Source organism: Carex rostrata, chromosome 12, assembly GCF_964058835.1.
Source record: "Carex rostrata chromosome 12, lpCarRost1.2, whole genome shotgun sequence".
Classification (NCBI taxonomy): Eukaryota; Viridiplantae; Streptophyta; class Magnoliopsida; order Poales; family Cyperaceae; genus Carex; species Carex rostrata.
In genome coordinates this window covers 10,059,464-10,082,318 of record NC_135929.1, presented here as the reverse complement: position 1 = coordinate 10,082,318, position 22,855 = coordinate 10,059,464, and the positions used below count along the sequence as shown (strand labels likewise).

General features: G+C 34.6%; 2 protein-coding genes across 4 annotated transcripts; both read right to left on the bottom strand.

The window, feature by feature from the left end:
- Window positions 1-536: 536 nt before the first annotated feature.
- Window positions 537-5,781, bottom strand: LOC144562731 (putative disease resistance protein RGA3). Of its 2 annotated transcripts, none has more exons than XM_078311979.1 (3): window positions 1,878-5,781; window positions 1,427-1,474; window positions 537-847 (listed from the first exon to the last, which is right to left on the bottom strand). In XM_078311979.1, exon 1 carries the CDS (start codon window positions 5,624-5,626, stop codon window positions 1,919-1,921), a length of 3,708 nt encoding a protein of 1,235 aa, XP_078168105.1. In that variant the 5' UTR covers window positions 5,627-5,781; the 3' UTR covers window positions 537-847; window positions 1,427-1,474; window positions 1,878-1,918. The 2 variants fall into 2 exon arrangements, with proteins under 2 accessions (XP_078168105.1, XP_078168104.1); XM_078311978.1 differs by having other exon boundaries at window positions 537-741.
- Window positions 5,782-17,303: 11,522 nt separating this feature from the next.
- On the bottom strand, window positions 17,304-22,391 carry LOC144562732 (disease resistance protein RGA2-like). 2 transcript variants are annotated; one of them, XM_078311980.1, is made up of 3 exons: window positions 18,583-22,391; window positions 18,159-18,206; window positions 17,304-17,693 (listed from the first exon to the last, which is right to left on the bottom strand). In XM_078311980.1, exon 1 carries the CDS (start codon window positions 22,275-22,277, stop codon window positions 18,624-18,626), a length of 3,654 nt encoding a protein of 1,217 aa, XP_078168106.1. In that variant the 5' UTR covers window positions 22,278-22,391; the 3' UTR covers window positions 17,304-17,693; window positions 18,159-18,206; window positions 18,583-18,623. The 2 variants fall into 2 exon arrangements, with proteins under 2 accessions (XP_078168106.1, XP_078168107.1); XM_078311981.1 differs by having other exon boundaries at window positions 17,304-17,585.
- Window positions 22,392-22,855: the final 464 nt, after the last annotated feature.

Here is a 22,855-nt window from a genome sequence, read left to right as displayed (position 1 = left end):
CTTCTATGTATAAATTGAGGTTAAAGAAAATTTATATATATGGTCCAAACTATTTTTTTGTACTTCCAAGGATTGTTGGAGAGATTTATGTTTTGATAGTTAGAGAAGCATAATTAGAGCTAAGACATTTTATATATTTTCGATCCTTTTTCTTATCATATCTTTAATGTGGCGAAAAAATATGGGGCAACAACTATACAAAAAAAAAAAAAAAACAGAGAGAAATTCTCCCTCAAGTACTTAACCAAATAAAAAGACAGAGATGGCATAAATATATATGAAAAGAAAAGTGTGGTAACATGTTCCATTAATTTCTTATTTGTAAAAATAATAAAATAACAATAACAGTGTTGGGGTTCACATGCGGAAGCGCTTCAAGGAATAATTTCGTCGAACACCTTGCGGGCATACACCAATATCCAACCAAATGAAGAAATATGAAAGTTAAACAAGAAGCCAACTCAAGCAAGCAATCAAGCACAGAAAATAAAAGAGAAACAAGATTTACGTGGAAACCCTTTTGGGAAAAAACCACGGGAGCACACAATTCAAATTTACTATATCAAGGAGTCTTTACAATTACAAAGGGATAATCAAGCCACTAACACTCTCTTACAATTTCATACACTAATCAACAAAATTTTCCAAGTGACAAACAGACCCACATGAGAAAGTTATTCAGTGCTTGCTATCAACAAGTGAAAAAACGCTGCACCATAGTGTAGACATCAGAATAGCCACCTGAATAATTTGAAGAACACAATTTTCAGAAAATGTCAGCTCTGACAACCCTTAGCATCTATCACAATCTAGGTTTTTGATTCAGTGAAGTGGCTTCATATGATTACTGCATTTGCCATAAATTTTCAAGTCAACTCTCAGCAAAATCAATTTAGGGAAATTATTATTTACCAAGGCAACAACACATGCATGCACTTTTCAGCATCGAGACTAATGCAAATATATTAAATAAGACTAATGATAGTTTATCCAAAAAATTAATGACCAATCTAGACTCAACTGAAATTGGCCCTACTTTCTAAGCACAAATTGAACTACTGTAAAAATGAGAATTAAGTCAACTACACTCGGAAGTTGTGTTCTAAGTAATAATATACAGTTCATATGACCAAAATCTATGGGCATATCAGTAAATTTCATGCCTGATTAAACAGGGAAGATAATAGTTCAAGGAAGAGAAAGCTTGCGCATCGGCCTTGAAGATGTATGGTGATGAATTCTTAATCTCTTATCATTTAGTTAAAATAAAAAGTAGAAAGAATTGCATGGAATTATGAAATTGAAACCTTCAATTTCTAACAGCAGAGCATATTTTGCAATTTACACAGTAGTAATATAATTTTCAGATTTGAACTTAAAAAATGTCAAAGTAGATATCTAAAGAAGTGTTAAATCAAATACATACTGTTTTGGTCACTTTCAACTGATAAATCAGCGGCCCAACTCCACGTCTCTACAAAAGAATGTACAAATGAAGAGAAGTTAGTCCAATTTAGTGAATGGATGATATAGAAAAACTACTGCTAATTCAGATACTTTAACATTTTATTGTATAACAAATTCCAGATTAGACCCGAACTGAAGTGGATCATAATTGACTACTAATCTTAGTTGGCCAAATAATCAGAGCAACCGTAAGCAGAGCAATCAGGCGGACAAATTATATTGATTCCATGTTACAAGCTAAATAGGAATCATAATATGACAAATGCCGTATCAAGTACTGGATTTAACCACCAAAGTTACTAATTTGTCCTACATTTATAATTTGCTACGTGAAAAGATTCCTCTGTCTTACTCTAAGAAATATGATAGAATGAGATGATTCAAAATTATATAGCAAGGAGAAAATGTACCTCACAAATTATGATATCTTTAAGATCGCACTGATGAACAATTAAGGGATATTGCATGATGACATCAAGCAAGTTAGGTCTCCTATTTTGCTGCATCGACCCCCTTCTTCAATCTCTAGATCTGGGATCTCAGAGATTAGGTGCCAATACTTGCCGTGCTTTTGGAAATCCCTTTGCAAGAGGGGACACCTACAGATCTCTAACCAGTCAAGGCTCCTTAATCGATGTAATAGTCCTTCTGGAAGGATCCTTATTTTGGGGCAGTAGGTGAATCTAAGGGTCTTGAGTGATTCAAGACCTTGCATCCCTTCTGGCAAAGATTCTAGGTTGAAGCAATCATAAATCCAGAGATATTCAAGAGCAATTAAGCATCCTATGCTTGACGGTAAGGAGTTCAAATTACATGAATGAATTATTAGCATTTTGAGACCCACCAAACTACATAACCATTCTGGTAAGCTTTCCAGCTTTACGCAACCACGCATGCACAAAATCTCAAGAGATCTTGGCAGTTTGGGAACTTCAACCACATCCGGGCAATAATTTATAGAAATATCTTTAAGTTTTGGTAATAGGACTTGCCTTGTTGACATCTCTACAAGTGGCTCCGATAATGATCCGATAAAGTTCCAGCAACTGGAAATACTTATTTTTTGTAAGTATATGAGATTGCCGAGCTCTTCCTCCGGCCAGAAGGTAAGGCTATCACACTTTGTGATTTCAAGATCTTCAATAAATCTGAAGCATTTCCACAACCATAAAGGTGAGTTGGATGGAATAGATGAGCAAAAAAAGTTGCCATCACTGATAGATACTTCTCGAAGAGCTGTTGCATTAACATCAACACTCAGCTCTGCACCTTCTCTTCCATCTGTTGGTGGTATGATGTGGTTGAATCCTTTGATAGTTAATTTCTCGAGAGACACCCAAGGTTTAAAAGAGAGAGTTTTATCTGCATTATACTCACTTTTAAGGGTGAGCATGCGGATAGTTGTTAATCTACTTACAGAGCACAATAGTGTTTGGTTTTCTTCAATTGTCATTTTTTCCAGTAAAGGCGCGATAGGTATGGCAGTTAGCCTGGGACAACGAGTGATCTGCAGCTCAGTTAGCACAGGAAAAATCAGTGAAGTTTTTTTCGAAACATCACCTTCACACCAACAATCCAAATTTGACATGTCTATTAAAATCAAGGATTTCAGTGATGGAAAAGTTATGGGTGCATCTTCACCACCTTTAGCACTCATAAATACACCACAACAAAGATGCCTCACATTATCCATATAAGCTATGCACAAGGTTTGAAGAAGAGGTAGCATATACAATGGTGGTACACTGGTGCACCACTTACATTCAATTATACGTAGTGTTACTAGGTTTTCCAGCATTTGATACTGTGTCATCCAGACGGGAAAATTGCATCCTCTGTATGTATCGATTTGTAGAGTTTTTAACTTATTACAAGGTTTAAGTGCATCCAACACCTCAAGATCAAGAATCACTGCCTCTGAGCCCCAAAATTTAGGTCTTACATTGCCCGGCAATCCCCAACATAGCTGCAACTGCTCCAAATTTTGTTTAGAAACCATATTTGCTTCTCTTGCATCTCTAGCATCTTGTATTTCCCTTAGATTATAGATACGTAGTCGACCCCCTAGATTTAAGTTCTTGAGTTCCCCAATTCTATTTTGTACTCCAGTTCCAACTACGTAATATGTTAGTGTCTGTAAATATTGTAGTTCTCCGAGGCTTGGTGGCATGCACTTCAATTCAGAACAATAATCAATGTAGAAATGCCGAAGGCTCTTCATATATCTCATTCCTTCAGGTAGTTTTGAAAGGCTAAAACAATGATAGAGCCTAAGAGTTTGCAAAAGATAGAGTGTGCTAATTGTTTCAGATATTGTTGTCAAATTCCCCACCGAAAGCTCGAGATATCTGAGGTGCTTCATAGTTCGAAGGGTTGTCATATTTTCAATTCTCTCCACGTCTAGTATTCGTAAGAAGTTAGATTTCACATATCCAACATCTTCCACATCATAAAATTCTCTCCTTGTAGATAAAATGAGACTACGGGTAGTAGGAAAGCATTTAATGGCTACATTAATTTCCTTGGAATTTCCCAATAAGATATGTCGCACATTGTATTTGGGTGTATTATTCATTTGTAATGGTCGCACAATAGAGAGGCATTCATCTCTCATCACAGATTGTGCAAGATCGTGCATAAGATCATGCATTTTGCACGTGGTTTGAGAGTAAAATATATGCTCTTGATAATTATTGTATGGGTCATAACAAAATGTCTCAACATTTTGGAAGAAGGATCTCAAAGCCAACTCATTAAAGATATCACTACCCGACATCTCAAGACTTCCCGACCCGTCAGATGGAATAAATCCATGGGCCATCCAGTACTGCACCAATTTTTCTTTTTTCATCACACAATCCTTTGGAAATATTGCACAGAAAGCAAAACATTGCTTCATGTATGAAGGCAAGTGGTCATAGCTTAGCCTCAATACTGACAAAACACCACCATCATCATTAGCTTGCTTATTTTCCCATATCATGCTCTGTTCGAGCACTGCTAACCACTGGCCTACCTCATTTTTATAGCTCATTAAGCTACCAAGTGTTTTAATGGCTAGAGGTAGTCCCCGACAACTCTTGACCAACTTTTTTCCTATTTCAACAAGCTCTTCGCATTCTCCTACTCTCATACCAAAGGCCCTTCTATGAAATAATTTCCATGAATCCTCCTCATTGAAGTATCCCAAATTATATTTCGGTATTGTACCCATTACAGCTGCCACTATGCCGCTCCTCGTGGTAACAAGCACAACGCTCCCTAAATCACCGCAGTTCAATAGATTTCTCAGTTGTTCCCACTTGTCTCCATTTTCATTCCAAACATCATCCAATACAAGAAGATATCGTTTTCCGTGTATCTCTTCACGTAAACGCTTCTGGAGCAACTCCATGTTGTCACGGGGAACTTTGCAGTCCTTTTGAACTATTGTATCAATGATCAATTTTGTGAGAGCTTCAACATCAAACTCCTCTGACACACAAACCCATATGAGTAATTTGAAGTGGTCTTTTACCCTTGGGTCGTTGTAGGCTAGCTGGGCAAGGGTGGTTTTTCCGAGCCCTCCCATCCCAACTACTGGCAAGACCATGAGATTCTCACTCGGACACACCCGAGTCAACAAGGTCACTAATTTCTCCTTATCACCTTCCCTCCCTATAACCTCAGATTCAATTACGTAAGAATGGGTTCTGACATGTTGAAGAACACGCTCTTGCCGGCCTTGAACAAATTTGAACCTCTCCATCTCAGTGACCAGCTCATCAATCCTCTCCACAACTTTCTTCAACTTTCCACTCATCTTATACCGAAACAGAACTGGATTTTCAACAGAGAAAAAACCACTTACTTTACCGAAACATAGGTTATGGCCGCATGCCACAGCATCCCGGCGCAGCTCCTCATAACAAAACTCATCGAGAACGTTGTCAGCATCGTAGGCTGCTGATTTGAGCTCGGCCAGCCAGGATTTCACAGACGGTTTAGCATCCCCTTGCTCCTCAGCATCGGTAAGTACGTCCTGTACAGCGAGCAGCTTGCGGTGGAGTTTCTTGCGCTGGTCATCAATGCCCCACATCTCACCCATCCGCTGCACCAGTGGATCTGCTGATTTCCGCATCACGATTGGGATCAGAGACGATAGCAACAGGTCTGCCATTGCTGATTTGAAAATTGGAAGTATCTCAGAGTAAAAACTAAAAGGCTAAAGCAAGAAGAAGAAAAGATTGTTGGAAGAAAGATGAATTGAGAAATTGTATGAGCGAGAGATTGAGTTAGGAGAAACAGAGTGAAAGACAGAGATGGAGAGACAATAGTAGCTTTCCCGTAGAATAGATGCAGAGGAGATGAAAAAGCAATAAAATCGAGTTACACACAATTTTTATTGGTAATCATATTCTTTGTGGCAGGCACATACTAAACATCATATGTAACAATTCATTAATAAGTCTAAATACCTTCAGAAAAACTTAATTACACTGTCAGTGACCCGATACACAAATTGTGCTTTCGGAGAAGCACTGTGTAATAAAAAATAAATTGGGGTACTATTGTTCCCTCTGAAGTGCTTATTTTTATTTTATCAGTATGAAATGTTGAAATCTTATTTTATCAGATTCTACGTACACCAAATTCTTATTATTTAATAAACTTATTTTTACAAATGATAATTATATTAAATTTTTGGCAACAAAAATTGTAAATGCTAGATGACTGTGTATTTCATTAGAGTATGACTTCTTAAATTAAATATTTTATTGTTTATTTTAATTAAAAAATTCCAGAAAATATCAAATCATGAAGTAGATTGGTCTTAAGAGTTTGATTTTACAAATAAAATGTATTACTCTTGCTTGAGTTTATATACTACATGAGTTTAAAAATTTATAAATTTTATGTAGAAAATACATCACTCATGAAGTAAATTTGTTCTAACGATTTGATTTTATCGTTCTGATAGGTTTCAAGATAGTATTACAGCAAGTCACTATACTATTGATAACACACCAACTAAACTATATACATGTTTATTTTAATTCATCTAATTTACAAGCATATATTTTAACTAACAACCCCAATTATAAAAATTATTTCTCCAATAATGATTTCTATAAAAAAATTCGTAAGTTTTCCCTTTTCAAATTACAATTACATGAATAGATTTCAATGTCTACGATTAAAATTTCAAGATAAATAATTGTAGAGAACATGAACTATCCCTGGAATAAAGCCACCGATTAAAGAAAAAAGGTACCAGTAAAGTAATGTATTATATCTTTAAGAATAAAGCCAACGATTTGCTTGTCTGCCACTAACAAAAGGGAATATATTCTAATGACAACAACTAATCTCTCGCTCTCATTTTCTCTATCAAACAAAAAGAAAGCGACACTAGTAATTTTTTTTTTTTTTTTTTTTTTTTGAGAAGCTTGATAGTGGCTATTAAAAGTACAAATTAAATTGAAAATATCTAACAATTACAGTCTATAGCATAGCGCTGTGTCCTTAAAACAAGATCATCTAAGAGCAATATTTAAATCAAAGTCTCCCGAGCTGTGTCATCTTTGAAAGAAGAGGGATAGCTTGTGACACTTCATGTGTCATGTGTTCAGAGGAATACCGTGAAACAGCGGTGCACTTGCTGTTTGAGTGCTCCTATGCACTAGAGAGCTGGGAGCAGATAGAATTGCTAGTGGGTACCAAGATCATGGTAAGTACCTCTTCGGTACCAGAATTTTGGCAAAAATTACAGCACTCAATAAGAAAAGGTGGGATCATGACAACCTGGATGATTTGGAACGAAACGATTTGGAATGAACGAATCATGACAACCTGAATGTTGGTGAAAGAAAAGAAAAGACGATTTTTGTTATTTCTTTATTTTTTGTGTACAGTTGAAAGAGAAGCTGCAGACACTAACACTAGGTTTAGGTGGTAGAGGTGCAGTCTCAGCCTATTTCTCATACTCACCTGAGATTGCTGCCAGGTCTGCATCTAATCACCATTACCTGGAGTTATTAATTCAATTGTAGTATATTCTGTTCATAATGTTAGTGTTTCAAATTAGTCCTGTCTTGTTTATTTAAATATTCCTTCAAATTGGTTGCATGATCTTTTTTGCTCTCATTTTATACCTTTATATTAATCAATGAATCTTCACTTATCTAGAATCTTATCATGGACATCTTTGACCAAGTTTGGCTTCATTCAAATAGCATGTTTTGGATGCACCTAGATGCAAATTAGTTGAACCATATTTATTTGAGCATTATCTTGACTCAAATTATGCCCAATGGAGCAGTTTTCCTTGATAGAATTAGTAATTGAATTCATACTTAATTTATATTATTTTGGCAAGTCACTGCTGTAGTGGTCTTGATTGAACTTTTAATTACAGATAACCTGTAGACCATTTCTATACAGGATTTTACTTTCGGATGGGTATTCCATCCTTTCTGTTTACATCCTCTCAAGTTATTTACTACCGGAGTGGTCGGTCCTTGCTAGATTCTAACTTCCGATCTGAAGATACGGAAATTCTTGCTTGAAGTCTCCAGTTTCATTAAATGGAGAAGAGAAATGTCTTTGTTTCTGCGTACTTTCTGTGGCATTTTCTTAGAAGAAACCCAGCCGAAATTAAATTCTTTTCACGACTGACTGGGACCGCTAAGACACTAAGTGGAACGTGGTGAAAGAATTAATTGAAAAAGCAATAAAGTCGAGTTCACACAACTTTTATTGGTAATCATATTCTTTGAAAAAGCTATAAATTGGGGTACTATTGTTCCCTCTGAAGTGCTTATTTTTATTTTATCAGTTTGAATCAATGGCTTAAAACATTCAATCAAAATTATTGAAATCTTATTTTATTTATTCTACACCAAATTCTCATTATTTAAGAAACTTGTCTTTATAAATGATCATTATATTTTTGGCAACAAAAATTGTAAATACTAGACTACGGTGTATTTGATTAGAGTATGACTTCTTAAATTAAATATTTTATTGCTTATTTTTATTAAAAAATTTCAGAAAATATCAAATCATAAAGTAGATTGGTCTTAAGAGTTTGATTTTACAAATAAAATGTATTACTCTTGCTTGAGTTTATATACTAAATGAGTTCAAAAATTTATAAATTTTATGTAGAAAATGCACGACTCATGAAGTAGATTGGTTCTAATGATTTAATTTTATCATTCTGATAGGTTTCGAAAAAGTATTATAGCAAGTCACTATACTATTGATAACACACCAACTAAACTATATACATGTTTATTTTAATTCATCTAATTTACAAGCATATGTTTTAACTAATAACCCCAATTATAAAAATTATTTCTCCAATAATTATTTCTATAAAAAAAATTCTTAAGTTTTCCTATTTCAAATTACAATTACATAAATAGATTTCAATGTCTACGATTAAAATTTTAAGATAAATAATTGTAAAGAACATGAACAATCCCTGGAATAAAGCCACCGATTAAAGAAAAAAGCTACCAGTAAAGTATTGGATTATATCTTTAAGAATAAAGCCAAGGATTTGCTCGTTGCCACTAACAAAAGGGAATATATCCTAATTATTTTACGCGCAGAAGAAGGGGTCTATGCCCTATGGGACCCGCTGCGCAGGAGCTTCTAGATTGCTAAAACAGAGGACTCTAAAAAAATTAAAGTTGCTTCGTATTTCTTAAGATACTTCATTTCATTTTTCAAAATATCATGTATTGGATTAAACCAACACAACTTCAACTTCAATTATTATTTTCAAAATACTAATACTGTAACCATAAAATTATGCTAAATTAAGAAATAATAAACTGTAAAATCATTTAAGAAATAGAGAATATTGGTGAGTTGGTTAGTTCCATTGGTGTCCCACTATTTAATTGTTTTTTTTTCTTCATTTTGGCAGAGACTTGTTTTTGATATGGCGTCTCATCAGGACGCCATACTAAATTATTTCCTTCCCACTTGTAAAAATAATATAGAAATTTTCTTATTTTTAATTATTTAATTTTTCTATTTATTATGAATAAAAATTTCGGAAAATAGAGTGTCCATTGAATTAGTTTTAACCCAAACAATATTTTAGATAGAAATTCAATAAATATTGACATTCATAATCCAAAATCATTTCTTTCCTATTAAAACCAATATGTTTGCAATACTTTAGTTCATTTTTTTCTTAATTAATGTTGAGTCTGGTTCCTTTATTTAATTTAATTAGTGTTATTCATCTATAATAATTTAATTCAATGTTTATTTTTCCCTAACAGAATAAATTGTTCTAATTTTTGAAAGCAACAACAGAATATAGATAACCATGACCATGAATTTATATGAAAAAAGAAAATACTATTCATCTCTGCTGCTCAGCACATACTATAATTCTAACAATTACCCTTTGAGAAAATTGGTAATTATGAAGTGTTGTATTTGTCTTGCTCTTTTTATAAAGCCCATGGGCACTTTTATTTATCTAGAGAGTTGCAAAGTGGCTGTTATATGGCATGTTTCATGGCCGCAATGAAAACAAAAAATGCTACAACTGAGAACAGCAAACAGTGGCCTGAAAAGCAAAGAGAGATGGCCCTGTTATTCATTGCAAACCGCTAAGATGAGAAGCCTTTGTAAATAGCATAATTAGGTCCCATGCAAAACAGAGTATGTTCCTGGCCGCAACAAATGTGTTCCTGGCTGTTCCTGGGGATGCAAAAAAGTGCCTTGTTCTGGAGAGGCTAAAACAGCACGTTCTCGGCAGTAACAAATCTGTTCCTGGGTGTTCCCGGGAATGCAGAAAATGTGCTGGTTTTGGAAAGGTCAAAACAGAATGGTCCTGGCAGAAACAGGAGCCGAAACAACATGTTTCTGGCCAAAACATACCCGTTCCTGGCTGTTTCTGGGAATGCAGAAAAGGTGCCGGTTCTGGATAGGCCAAAACAGAATGGTCCCGACAGGAACAGGAGCCGAAACATCCTGTTTTGCCTCTCTGTATTGTCGTGTACCTTGACTGCTACTACTTTGCTGAGAAGAAAGGGAAGGTGAAACCAACATAGTCTACCTGCTCCTTTCGTGCCCAATTCGTGAGTAGGTGGGCCTCTGTATTCTCATCTCGATTTATATGTTTGCAACAGTAGAAAGGGTTTGCTCTAAAGATGCTAGCAATTTGTACAAGTTCTGCATATGATCTCCAATCAGCGGACTGTAATGGAAGTAGTTTCCTTTGCGGGTCTAACGTGTCCACCAATAGCTTGGAGTCAGTGAAGAATTGGCATTTGTCAATTTGCCTATCCATTACCTGCTTGGCTGCAATAAGGAGTGATACAGTCTCCATCTGGAAAGGAGACACTGCTTTTTTGAACGATTTTATTTCATACCTGATAAGTTGGTCATCCAGGTATTTGTCTTGCTCTATTGCACCAAACGATATTAAAGAAGACAAGCAACGGTCAAGACAGAAGAAAAGCAGAGCAAGGTAGTTCCTGTCATTTTTTTTTTTTTATATTTTTTGGATAAATATTCAATTAGGGACTTACAGGATCCGGATGGACATAATAAAAATGTCTTATTTAGAATGTTGGATTTAGATCAGACGATTGAATGAATGATAAATTAATAGCTGCAACTCTACAATACATGCGTCCATTTTTTCAATGATGATTTACCTTGTTTCTATAATGTATATTGAATTGGGCTCTATTACAAATGAGGGAAATCTTAATTTCTACCATGCATATGTCAATTCTTAAAGCTTCTTCATATAAATACATTTTGTTACATAATTCCAAAATATAATCTGATTTTTCACCTAAAAAAATATTTATTTTCTCTTCCAAGTAAAATATGACATAAATATTTCGAACATTTTTTTATTATTGTTCAAACCTCACAACATTTATCAATATCAAATAATTATAATTATAAACATGATAGACTAATTTGTGTCGAATTGAAGAACATCTTAATGCCAGAAACTCATCAGCAATACTAACCAGTACCGGTGCTAAGGAGTGCAACAAATTAAGAACAATGTTTAAACAAGGACAATGCATAAAGAGTGGAACTTTTAGAAAACATTGCGAGATCCAAGCCTGATATATGTTAAAAAAAGCCACTCATCCCTGAAACTATATCATAACATAAGAAAGGACACTGCACTGTTGGTATCGATTTTGAAAAGGAGTATACGGATCAGACTAAAAGTTTGACTAAAGGACACTACATAGTGGAATTGTCTCTATTGCATTTAGTTTTCTCACGCTGCACCGCTAGCTGGTACTCTTATGTGTAATCCCATACATGAAATTGATGCTCAAATATGCTCAAATTAAAGAATTCCATCTTTTCTTTAGCAAGTGGTCCACCAACAAATTCAATAAATTCTGGAACCTTTATTAAAATATGGCATCATGCAACAGATCGAATCATCATATTCATCAAGACATTTGATTGGAAAAATTGTGTTCGAATTGTTCCGCGATAACAAAAAAAGTTAAAACAACTTGATACGAAATGTGCATGAAGCAAACTTTGAAGTTTTAAATACTATACCAAAGAATTGCTGTCTGGAAATTTAGTACCAGTCAAATCTTTGCAAGTCCAGAACTGCAATTCTGCAAAGGTGGCCATTTGACTTATTTTGGTCCAGACCAAACCTATTTGAACATTGTCCTTCAATTTTGAATATATTGCCTCTTTCATTTTTCTATTTTGATTTATAAATCTACCTAAAACAAAATTTGGTTTATGAAATGACAAATAGGATTCATGACTATTATAATAATAATAAAAAAAAGGAACAGCTTCTGCCATGATTCATCAAAAAAAGAAAAGATGTCCAGACCCAAATTTTAACTTCTGGCCAACCAAAGTTTAATTGCCATAAGTAGGACATTTAACCAGGAGCAGCAAGAACTGAAATGTTTCACTCATAAGTAATAGACTAGCTTATAAAATGGTAAGATCAATTAGATTTTAGAAACAGTCAAAATGAAATAGGAATTTGTTGCTACCTGTCCATTGTCATTTTTAAAATTAAGTTTCACATGTAGCCTTATAAAACAGAATCTGAAATAAAAATGAGTATTTTATAGACACATTATAAAAGAAATATAATACCAAGCAATGATCTTTGCCAGTATGCCTTGGTACTGCACAGTACAACATAATGACATAACCATTTACCTCTTTATATTTTTTTAAGGAAAAGAGCAGTATTTGCACCTGAGTAGGATATTATCTCTGACACACTAGATTTTCGATCTTTGGCCTCACTTAATTCCTTCTCCTGAAATAACATAAACACAACAGTATGTGTCAATAAAAAAATATAGGAGCTTGACATTGTATTTTAACAAGGGTTATATTCCTTCCCCAATTTCTTTTCAACAAAATGACAACTCTGCCTCTCTCTCATTTCTTTACCTGTAACTATGTAAGAAATTATGAATATTTGGAGAAATTTGGAAGAAATTAAGCTTATAGAATCAGAATCAGAATCAGAATCAGAATCTATTAACCAAGTTAAAACAAATAACACAAAAAAAAGAAGATAAGGAATGAAACAAGATGGAAATTCGAACAAGAAAAGAATAAGTTTTTTTTTATCAAGGTATTGCAGGTAAGTCCAATTTCTTAAATTGAAAAACAGTTCTATTTGAATTAGAAAACATAAAACTAACTCCTTCAACAGAAACAAATCAATTTTATAATTGAAAGGTATACCACCGAATTACTCCTTATGACAATTATCCATGTATTCAAGGTTTTCCTTGAAGTCGTCTTAACTGGCATTTCTAACAGGCAAAACCATCCAACATCAGGATGGATGAAAGACATTATATTGTAGTTATTTTAATTTGATTTGGATGTCACTGCACATGCCTTCTTGTAACTTGAATTTCTTTTATTTAGTAAAATTTGACGAGAGGCATTTCAGACTGTCCTTCACAAAAGAAAACATTGAGCTGGACAAAACAATTTCCATCTGAAAAGCATCTCACCAGATGACTCAAAACCATCTCTTCATCAATTGTTACCTCCAGTGATGCCAGGTCAGAACTAAAGACCAAATCAATGCTCTTTTAGAAAACTCAACATCTATAATGTCACCACTCATTGTAAAAAAATAAACATTGCTAGTGCATTATGAATTACCAATTGGTTTATATATATTTGAACCTCATAGTTCGAAAGTCTGAATTCGCCTCTGATATCATGGATTAGAAAATGGAAACAAATTGTTTAAAAATAATTGCATGACTGGCCCTATCTCGAGTAGGAAATTACAAGCGCAAAAAAAATTAATTTGAAAAATATACATATTTATAACTGTCAAATCCTTGCAAAATATGAAAAATAAGTTAATTGTGGCATGCATCCAATTCTTAATATTTTTCCTTTTAGAAGTCCAAACATGCCATGGTATCTGAGGTCCCAATATTTGAATCGTTCCATCATAACGTATATTTTCGAGAATAAATCAGCTTTGAGATTTAAAAAAAAAAAAAATTCGAAGACTTGTTTATTGTGAACAGTGCAGTAGGCATAGTTAATAAAATATAACAGTGTTGTATCAGAATTTATTGTAGAACGACATGATAAGAATCACGGCAAAATTTGACATGACTCACGTGTCGTGTTACGGAAATTTATATACATTTTGTTACATAATTCCAAATTTAGATCCGATTTTTCATCTAAAAAAAATCTTTCTTTTTTTCTTCCAAGTAAAATATGACATAATATTTCGAACATTTTTTTTATTATTGGTGAAACCTCAAAACTTCTATCATTATCAAATAATTACAATTATAAACATGATAGACTAATTTGGGTCAAATTGAAAAACAACTTAATTATCCAATTAATGATTAATTTGTCTCCAATTTCAGTAAGAAAAATAAAACACATTAAACTTAACAAGTTGAGAGGGTATTAATAAAACAAATTAAACTTAACAAGTTGAGAGGGTATTATGGTAATTTCCCATCAAATAGTTAATGGTGTTAATTTAAAGTAATAGTGATCTTGCATATTAGAGACTGATTGTCACAAAATCAGAATTTCATAGGATGTTGGTCAATAAAAAAAAATCAGAAAATGCATCACTGTACCAAAATTTATAAAATATGCAGATAGGTCCTACAAGATTGGGAAGCCTTATAACAATTATATATAAAAAACCAAAATATGTCAGATGGGGACATATTGCGTTTCTAGAAATCTGAAAAGATTATAACTAAGCCCTTTTATTATTATATTACTTTTTCAAGTGATAACAATGAAAAATGGGCATATTAATGAAATGGTTAATGTTTAGATGGAAAAATAACTAATTATCAAATTTGGATGGAGTAATGTCTAAATCATGTTTTTATGACGGGTACATACCTAAATTTCTCTGTTTTTCAAATAATCAAACTTTTACAAAATATCCACAAAATATCTGTTTCAGTTTTCTAAATAATTGTTAACTACTTTTTAGAAACTAAAATCTCTAAAAAATTTCTAAACTTTCATATCTCTTAAATTAGTTTAGAGTTTCTATTACCACGTCAGCAATAAATTAAAAATCAACTCAATTTTGAATATATTGCCTCTTTCATTTTTCTATTTTGATTTATAAATCTACCTAGAAAAAATTTGGTTTCTGAAATGGCAAATAGGATTCATGACTATTATAATAATAATAAAAAAAAAAAGGAACAGCTCATTTCCAACTACACTGGTACAAATAGAATTGATTCCTCCAATTGTAGATATACAATTAAGTCAAGAAAGATCTGCATCTTTCTCCACAATTGAGGGGCCTGATCATGCCTTTATTTCTATCATCATTTAGCACAACTGACAAGATGTCCAGACCCACATATTTGGCAGCTTCTGCCAAGATTCATCAAAAAAAGACAAGATGTCAAGACCCAAATTTTAACTTCTGGCCAACCAAATTTTAATTGTCATAGGTAGAACACTTATCCAGGAGCAGCAAGAACTGAAATGTTTCACTTATAAGTAATAGACTGGCTTATAAAATGGTAAGCTCAATTATATTTTAGAAACAGTCAAAATGAAATAGGAATTTGTTGCTACCTGTCCATTGTCATTTTTAAAATTAAGTTTCACATGTAGCCTTATAAAACAGAATCTGAAATAAAAATGAGTGTTTTATAGACACCTTATAAAAGAAATAGAATACCAAACAGTGATCTTTGCCAGTATGCCTTGGTACTGCACAGTACAACACAATGACATAACCATTTACCTCTTTATAATTTTTTAAGGAAAAGAGCAGTATTTGCACCTGAGTAGGATATTATCTCTGACACACTAGATTTTCAATCTTTGGCCTCACTTAATTCCTTCTCCTGAAATAACATAAACACAACAGTATGTGTCAATAAAAAAATATAGGAGCTTGACATTGTATTTTAACAAGGGTTATATTCCTTCCCCAATTTCTTTTCAACAAAATGACAACTCTGCCTCTCTCTCATTTATATACCTATAAGTATAACTAAGTAAGAAATTATGAATATTTGGAGAAATTTGGAAGAAATTAAGCTTATAGAATCAGAATCAGAATCTATTAACCAAGTTAAAACAAATAACACAAAAAAAAAAAAGATAAGGTATGAAACAAGGAAATTCGAACAAAAAAAATAAGGTTTTTTTTATCAAGGTATTGCAAGTAAGTCCAATTTCTTAAATTGCAAAACAGTTCTATTTGAATTAGAAAACATAAAACTAACTCCTTTAACACGAACAAATCAATTTTATAATTGAAAGGTATACCACCGAATTACTCCTTATGACAATTATCCATGTATGCAAGGTTTTCCTTGAAGTCGTCTTAACTGGCATTTCTAACAGGCAAAACCATCCAACATCAGGATGGATGAAAGGCATTTCACATGCCTTCTTGTAACTTGAATTTATTTTATTTAGTAAAATTTGACAAGAGGCATTTCAGACTGTACTTTACAAAAGAAAACATTGAGCTGGACAAAACAATTTCCATCTGAAAAGCATCTCACCAGATGACTCAAAACCATCTCTTCATCAATTGTTGCCTTCAGTGATGGCATGAAAGATATGAAGGAAAAAGCACTAAGTTGTCAATCCAATCATATACTTTTCTCATATATAATTATTCCAATGAACCTTTCCTACTCTTTGAAATCAGCAAATATTAACACTAATAAAAAATTGCCCCTAACCATTTGAATTTCACGCATAATGTGGGTTCTTAATCGACATTAGGTGTGTGTTTAGATGAATTTGATAAAGGTCGCACAAATTTGGAGATCTAAACCAAAAAAATCACCAAATCGGGTTACTAATTGTATAGAAGCATAAAAAAAACAAAAAAAAATTAGAAGTTATTACTAACCTACACGCAAGGGCGTAATTTGGTGTCGCAACGTTAGATATTACCACTCAGTTTGGAAAACGAATCTTTATTCAATGAGAGAAAGGAAAAGCTTACCTGTTAAAGGTTGCAGCCACCAATTGTTTTAAATATGGGCTCTATTTTGACATAGATCAACTTTTAGGCCCCGGTACCATCCATCTTTTAGATTTTATTGAGAATTCAATTAAAGGGCTCGTGCTATTGCACCAAGTGCGTTTCACATAGATCAAGTATTACATCAATTTTACTTGTATGTATAAATTGAGAAGGTTAAATTAGAGCGTGCATGATATATGGGGTTCAAACGTGGAAGTGCTTCAAGGAGTAATTTCATCGACCACCTTGCGGGCATACACCAAACCCAACCAAATAGAGAAATATGAAAGTTAAACAAGAAGCTAACTCAAGCAAGCAATCAAGCACAAAAAATAAAATAGAGACACGAGATTTACGTGGAAACCCTTTCGGAAAAAAACCACGGGAGCACACGGCGCAAATTCACTATATCAAGGAGTCTTTAGAATTACAAGGGTATTATCAAGCCATTAACACCCACTCTAACACTCTCTTGCCATTTCATACACTAATCAACAAGATTTTCAAGTGACAAACAGACCCACATGAGAAAGTTATTCAGTGCTTGCTATCAACAAGAGAAAAAACGCTGCACCATAGTGTAGACACCAGAATGAATAGCCACCTGAATAATTTGAAGAACACAATTTTCAGAAAATATCAGCTTTGACAACCCTGGGCTTCTATCAAAATCACTAGGGTTTTGATTCAGCGAGGTGGCTTCATATGATTACTGCATTTGCCATTAATTTTCAAGTCAACTCCCAGCAAAATCAATTTAGGAAAATTATTATTTACCAAGGCAACAACACATGCATGCACTTTTCAGCATTGAGACTAATGCAAATATATTTTGCTAATTTGTAAATGATATCCAACCATTAAATAAGACAAATGATAGTATATCCAAACAATACTCAACTACTTTCTACTAACAAATTGAACTACAGTAAAAATTTGAGTTAACTACATTCGGAAGTTGTGTTCTAAGTAATAATATATAATATAAAAAAATGATTTTATACAGTTCATATGACCAAAATCTACGGCCATATCAGTAAATTTCATTTCTGATTAAACCGCAATTTCTAACAGCAGAGCATATTTTGCAATTTACACAGTGGTAATATAATTTTCAGATTTGAACTTCAAAAATGTCAAAGTAGATATCGAAAGAAGTGTTAAATCAAATACATACTGTTTTGGTCACTTTCAGCTGATAAATCAGCGGCCCAACTCCACGCCTCTACAAAAGAATGTACAAATGAAGAGAAGTTAGTCCAATTTACTGAATGGATGATATAGAAAAACTATTGCTAATTCAGATACTTTAACATTTTATTGTATAACAAATTCCAGGTTAGACCCGGACTGAAGTTGGCGAAATAATCAGAGCACCCGTAGGCAGAGCATTCGGGCGGACAAATTATATTGATTCCATGTTACAAGTTAAATATGAATCATAATATGACAAATGCCGTATCAAGTACTGGATTTCACCACCAAAGATACTAATTTGTCCTACATTTATAATTTGCTACGTGAAAAGATTCCTCTGTCTTACTCTAAGAAATATGATAGAATGAGATGATTCAAAATTATATAGCAAGGAGAAAATGTACCTCACAAATTATGATATCTTTAAGATCGCACTGATGAACAATTAAGGGATATTGCATGATGACATCAAGCAAGTTAGGTCTCCTATTTTGCTGCATCGACCCCCTTCTTCAATCTCTAGATCTGGGATCTCAGAGATTAGGTGCCAATACTTGCCGTGCTTTTGGAAATCCCTTTGCAAGAGGGGACACCTACAGATCTCTAACCAGTCAAGGCTCCTTAATCGATGTAATAGTCCTTCTGGAAGGATCCTTATTTTGGGGCAGTAGGTGAATCTAAGGGTCTTGAGTGATTCAAGACCTTGCATCCCTTCTGGCAAAGATTCTAGGTTGAAGCAATCATAAATCCAGAGATATTCAAGAGCAATTAAGCATCCTATGCTTGACGGTAAGGAGTTCAAATTACATGAATGAATTATTAGCATTTTGAGACCCACCAAACTACATAACCATTCTGGTAAGCTTTCCAGCTTTACGCAACCACGCATGCACAAAATCTCAAGAGATCTTGGCAGTTTGGGAACTTCAACCACATCCGGGCAATAATTTATAGAAATATCTTTAAGTTTTGGTAATAGGACTTGCCTTGTTGACATCTCTACAAGTGGCTCCGATAATGATCCGATAAAGTTCCAGCAACTGGAAATACTTATTTTTTGTAAGTATATGAGATTGCCGAGCTCTTCCTCCGGCCAGAAGGTAAGGCTATCACACTTTGTGATTTCAAGATCTTCAATAAATCTGAAGCATTTCCACAACCATAAAGGTGAGTTGGATGGAATAGATGAGCAAAAAAAGTTGCCATCACTGATAGATACTTCTCGAAGAGCTGTTGCATTAACATCAACACTCAGCTCTGCACCTTCTCTTCCATCTGTTGGTGGTATGATGTGGTTGAATCCTTTGATAGTTAATTTCTCGAGAGACACCCAAGGTTTAAAAGAGAGAGTTTTATCTGCATTATACTCACTTTTAAGGGTGAGCATGCGGATAGTTGTTAATCTACTTACAGAGCACAATAGTGTTTGGTTTTCTTCAATTGTCATTTTTTCCAGTAAAGGTGCGATAGGTATGGCAGTTAGCTTGGGACAACGAGTGATCTGCAGCTCAGTTAGCACAGGAAAAATCAGTGATGTCTTTTTCGAAACATCACCTTCACACCAACAATCCAAATTTGACATGTCTATTAAAATCAAGGATTTCAGTGATGGAAAAGTTATGGGTGCATCTTCACCACCTTTAGCACTCATAAATACACCACAACAAAGATGCCTCAAATTATCCATATTATCTATGTACAAGGTTTGAAGAAGAGGTAGCATATACAATGGTGGTACACTGGTGCACGACTTACATTCAATTATACGTAATTTTACTAGGTTTTCCAGCATTTGATACTCTGTCATCCAGACAGGAAAATTGCATCCCCTGTATGCATCGATTTGTAGAGTTTTTAACTTATTACAAGGTTTAAGTGCATCCAACACCTCAAGATCAAGAATCACTGCCTCTGAGCCACAAAATTTAGGTTTTACATTGCCCGGCAATCCCCAACATAGCTCCAAGTGCTCCAAATTTTGTTTAGAAACCATATTTGCTTCTCTTGCATCTCTAGCATCTTGTATTTCCCTTAGATTATAGATACGTAGTCGACCCCCTAGATTTAAGTTCTTGAGTTCCCCAATTCTATTTTGTACACCAGTTCCAACTATGTAATGTGTTAATGTCTGTAAATATTGTAGTTCTCCGAGGCTTGGGGGCATGCACTTCAATTTAAAACAACAATCCATGTAGAAATGCCGAAGGCTCTTCATATATCTCATTCCTTCAGGTAGTTTTGAAAGGCTTCCACAACCATAGAGCCTAAGAGTTTGCAAAAGATAGAGTGTGCTAATTGTTTCAGATATTGTTGTCAAACTCGAAAACGAAAGCTCGAGATATCTGAGGTGCTTCATAGTTCTCAGGGTCGTTGTATTTTCAATAGGGAAGTAATGCAGTATCCGTAAGAAGTTAGATTTCACATATCCAACATCTTCCACTTTTCCCTCTCTAGATAAAATGAGACTACGGGTAGTAGGAAAGCATTCAATGACTGCATTCATTTCCATGGGAATTCCCAATAAGATATGTCGCACATTGCATTTGGGTGTATTCTTCATTTGTAATGGTCCCACAATAGAGAGGCATTCATCTCTCATCACAGATTGTGCAAGATCGTGCATAAGATCATGCATTTTGCACTTGGTTTGAGAGTAAAACATATGATCAATGTATGGACCACGACAAATTGCTGTCTCAACATTTTGGAAGAAGGACCTCAAAGCCAACTCATTAAAAATATCACTACCCGACATTTCAAGACCTCCCAACCCGTCAGATGGAATAAATCCATGGGCCATCCAATACTGCACCAATTTTTCTTTTTTCATCACATAATCCTTTGGAAATATTGCACAGAAAGCAAAACATTGCCTCAATACTGACAAAACACCACCATCATCATTAGCATGCTTATTTTTCCATATCATGCTCTCTTCGAGCACTGCTAACCACTGACCTACCTCATTTTTATAACTCATTAAGCTACCAAGTGTTTTAATGGCTAGCGGTAGTCCCTGACAATTCTTGACCAACTTTTTTCCTATTTCAACAAGCTCTTCGCATTCTCCTACTCTCATACCAAAGGCCCTTCTATGAAATAATTTCCATGAATCCTCCTCATTGAAGTATCCCAAATTATATTTCGGTATTGTACCCATTACATCTGCCACTATGCCACTCCTCGTGGTAACAAGCACAACGCTCCCTGAATCACCGCAGTTCAATAGATTTCTCAGTTGTTCCCACTTATCTCCATTTTCATTCCAAACATCATCCAATACAAGAACATACCGCTTTCCGTGTATCTCTTCACGTAAACGCTTCTGGAGCAACTCCATGTTGTCACGGGGAACTTTGCAGTCCTTTTGAACTATTGTATCAATGATCAATTTTGTGAGAGCTTCAACATCAAACTCCTCTGACACACAAACCCATATGAGTAATTTGAAGTGGTCTTTTACCCTTGGGTCGTTGTAGACTAGCTGGGCAAGGGTGGTTTTTCCAAGCCCTCCCATCCCAACTACTGGCAAGACCATGAGATTCTCACTCGGACACACCTGAGTCAACAAGGTCACTATTTTGTCCTTATCATCTTCCCTCCCTACAACATCAGATTCATTGACGTAAGAATGGGTTCCAACATGCTGAAGAACACGCCCTTGCCGGCCTTGAACAAAATTGAATATCTTCATCTCAGTGACCAGCTGATCAATTCTCCCCACAACCTTCTTCAACTTTCCACTCATTTTGTACCGAAACAGAACTGGATTTTCAACAGAGAAAAAACCACTTACATTCCCGGCCTTATGGCCACGTGCCACAGCATCCCGGCGCAGCTCCTCATAACAAAACTCATCGAGAACGTTGTCAGCATCGTAGGCTGCTGATTGGAGCTTAGCCAGCCAGGATTTCACAGACAGTTTAGCATCCCCTTGCTCCTCAGCATCGGTGAGTACGTCTTGTATCGCGAGCAGTTTGTCGTGGAGTTTCTCGCGCTGGTCATCAATGCCCCACATCTCACCCATCCGCTGCACCACTGAATCTGTTGATTTCTGCAACACGATTGGGATCAGAGATGATAGCAACAGGTCTGCCATTGCTCGTTTGGAAATTGGAAGTATCTCAGAGTAAAAACTAAAAGGCTTAAGCAAGAAGAAGAAAAGATTGTTGGATAAAAGATGAATTGAGAAATTGTATGGGCGAGAGATTGAGCTTGGAGAAACAGAGTGAAAGACAGAGATGGAGAGACAATAGTAGCTTTCCCGTAGAATAGATGCAGAGGAGATGAAAAAGCAATAAAGTCGAGTTACACACAATTTTTATTGGTAATCATATTCTTTGTGGCAGGCACAAACTAAATATCATATGTAACAATTCATTAATAAGTCTAAATACCTTCAGAAAAACTTAATTACACTGTCAGTGACCCGGTACACAAATTGTTCTTTCGGAGAAGCACTGTGTAATCAAAAATAAATTGGGAGTACTATTGTTCCCTCTGAAGTGCTTATTTTTATTTTATCAGTTTGAAATGTTGAAATCTTATTTTATCAGATTCTACGTACACCAAATTCTTATTATTTAATAAACTTATTTTTACAAATGATCATTATATTAAACTTTTGGCAATAAAAATTGTAAATACTAGATTACTGTGTATTTCATTAGAGTATGA

Excerpts from the sequence above, each read along its gene's own strand:
- LOC144562731 (XM_078311979.1), bottom strand. The coding sequence starts at position 5,626 with ATGGCAGACCTGTTGCTATCGTCTCTGATCCCAATCGTGATGCGGAAA.
- LOC144562732 (XM_078311980.1), bottom strand. The coding sequence starts at position 22,277 with ATGGCAGACCTGTTGCTATCATCTCTGATCCCAATCGTGTTGCAGAAA.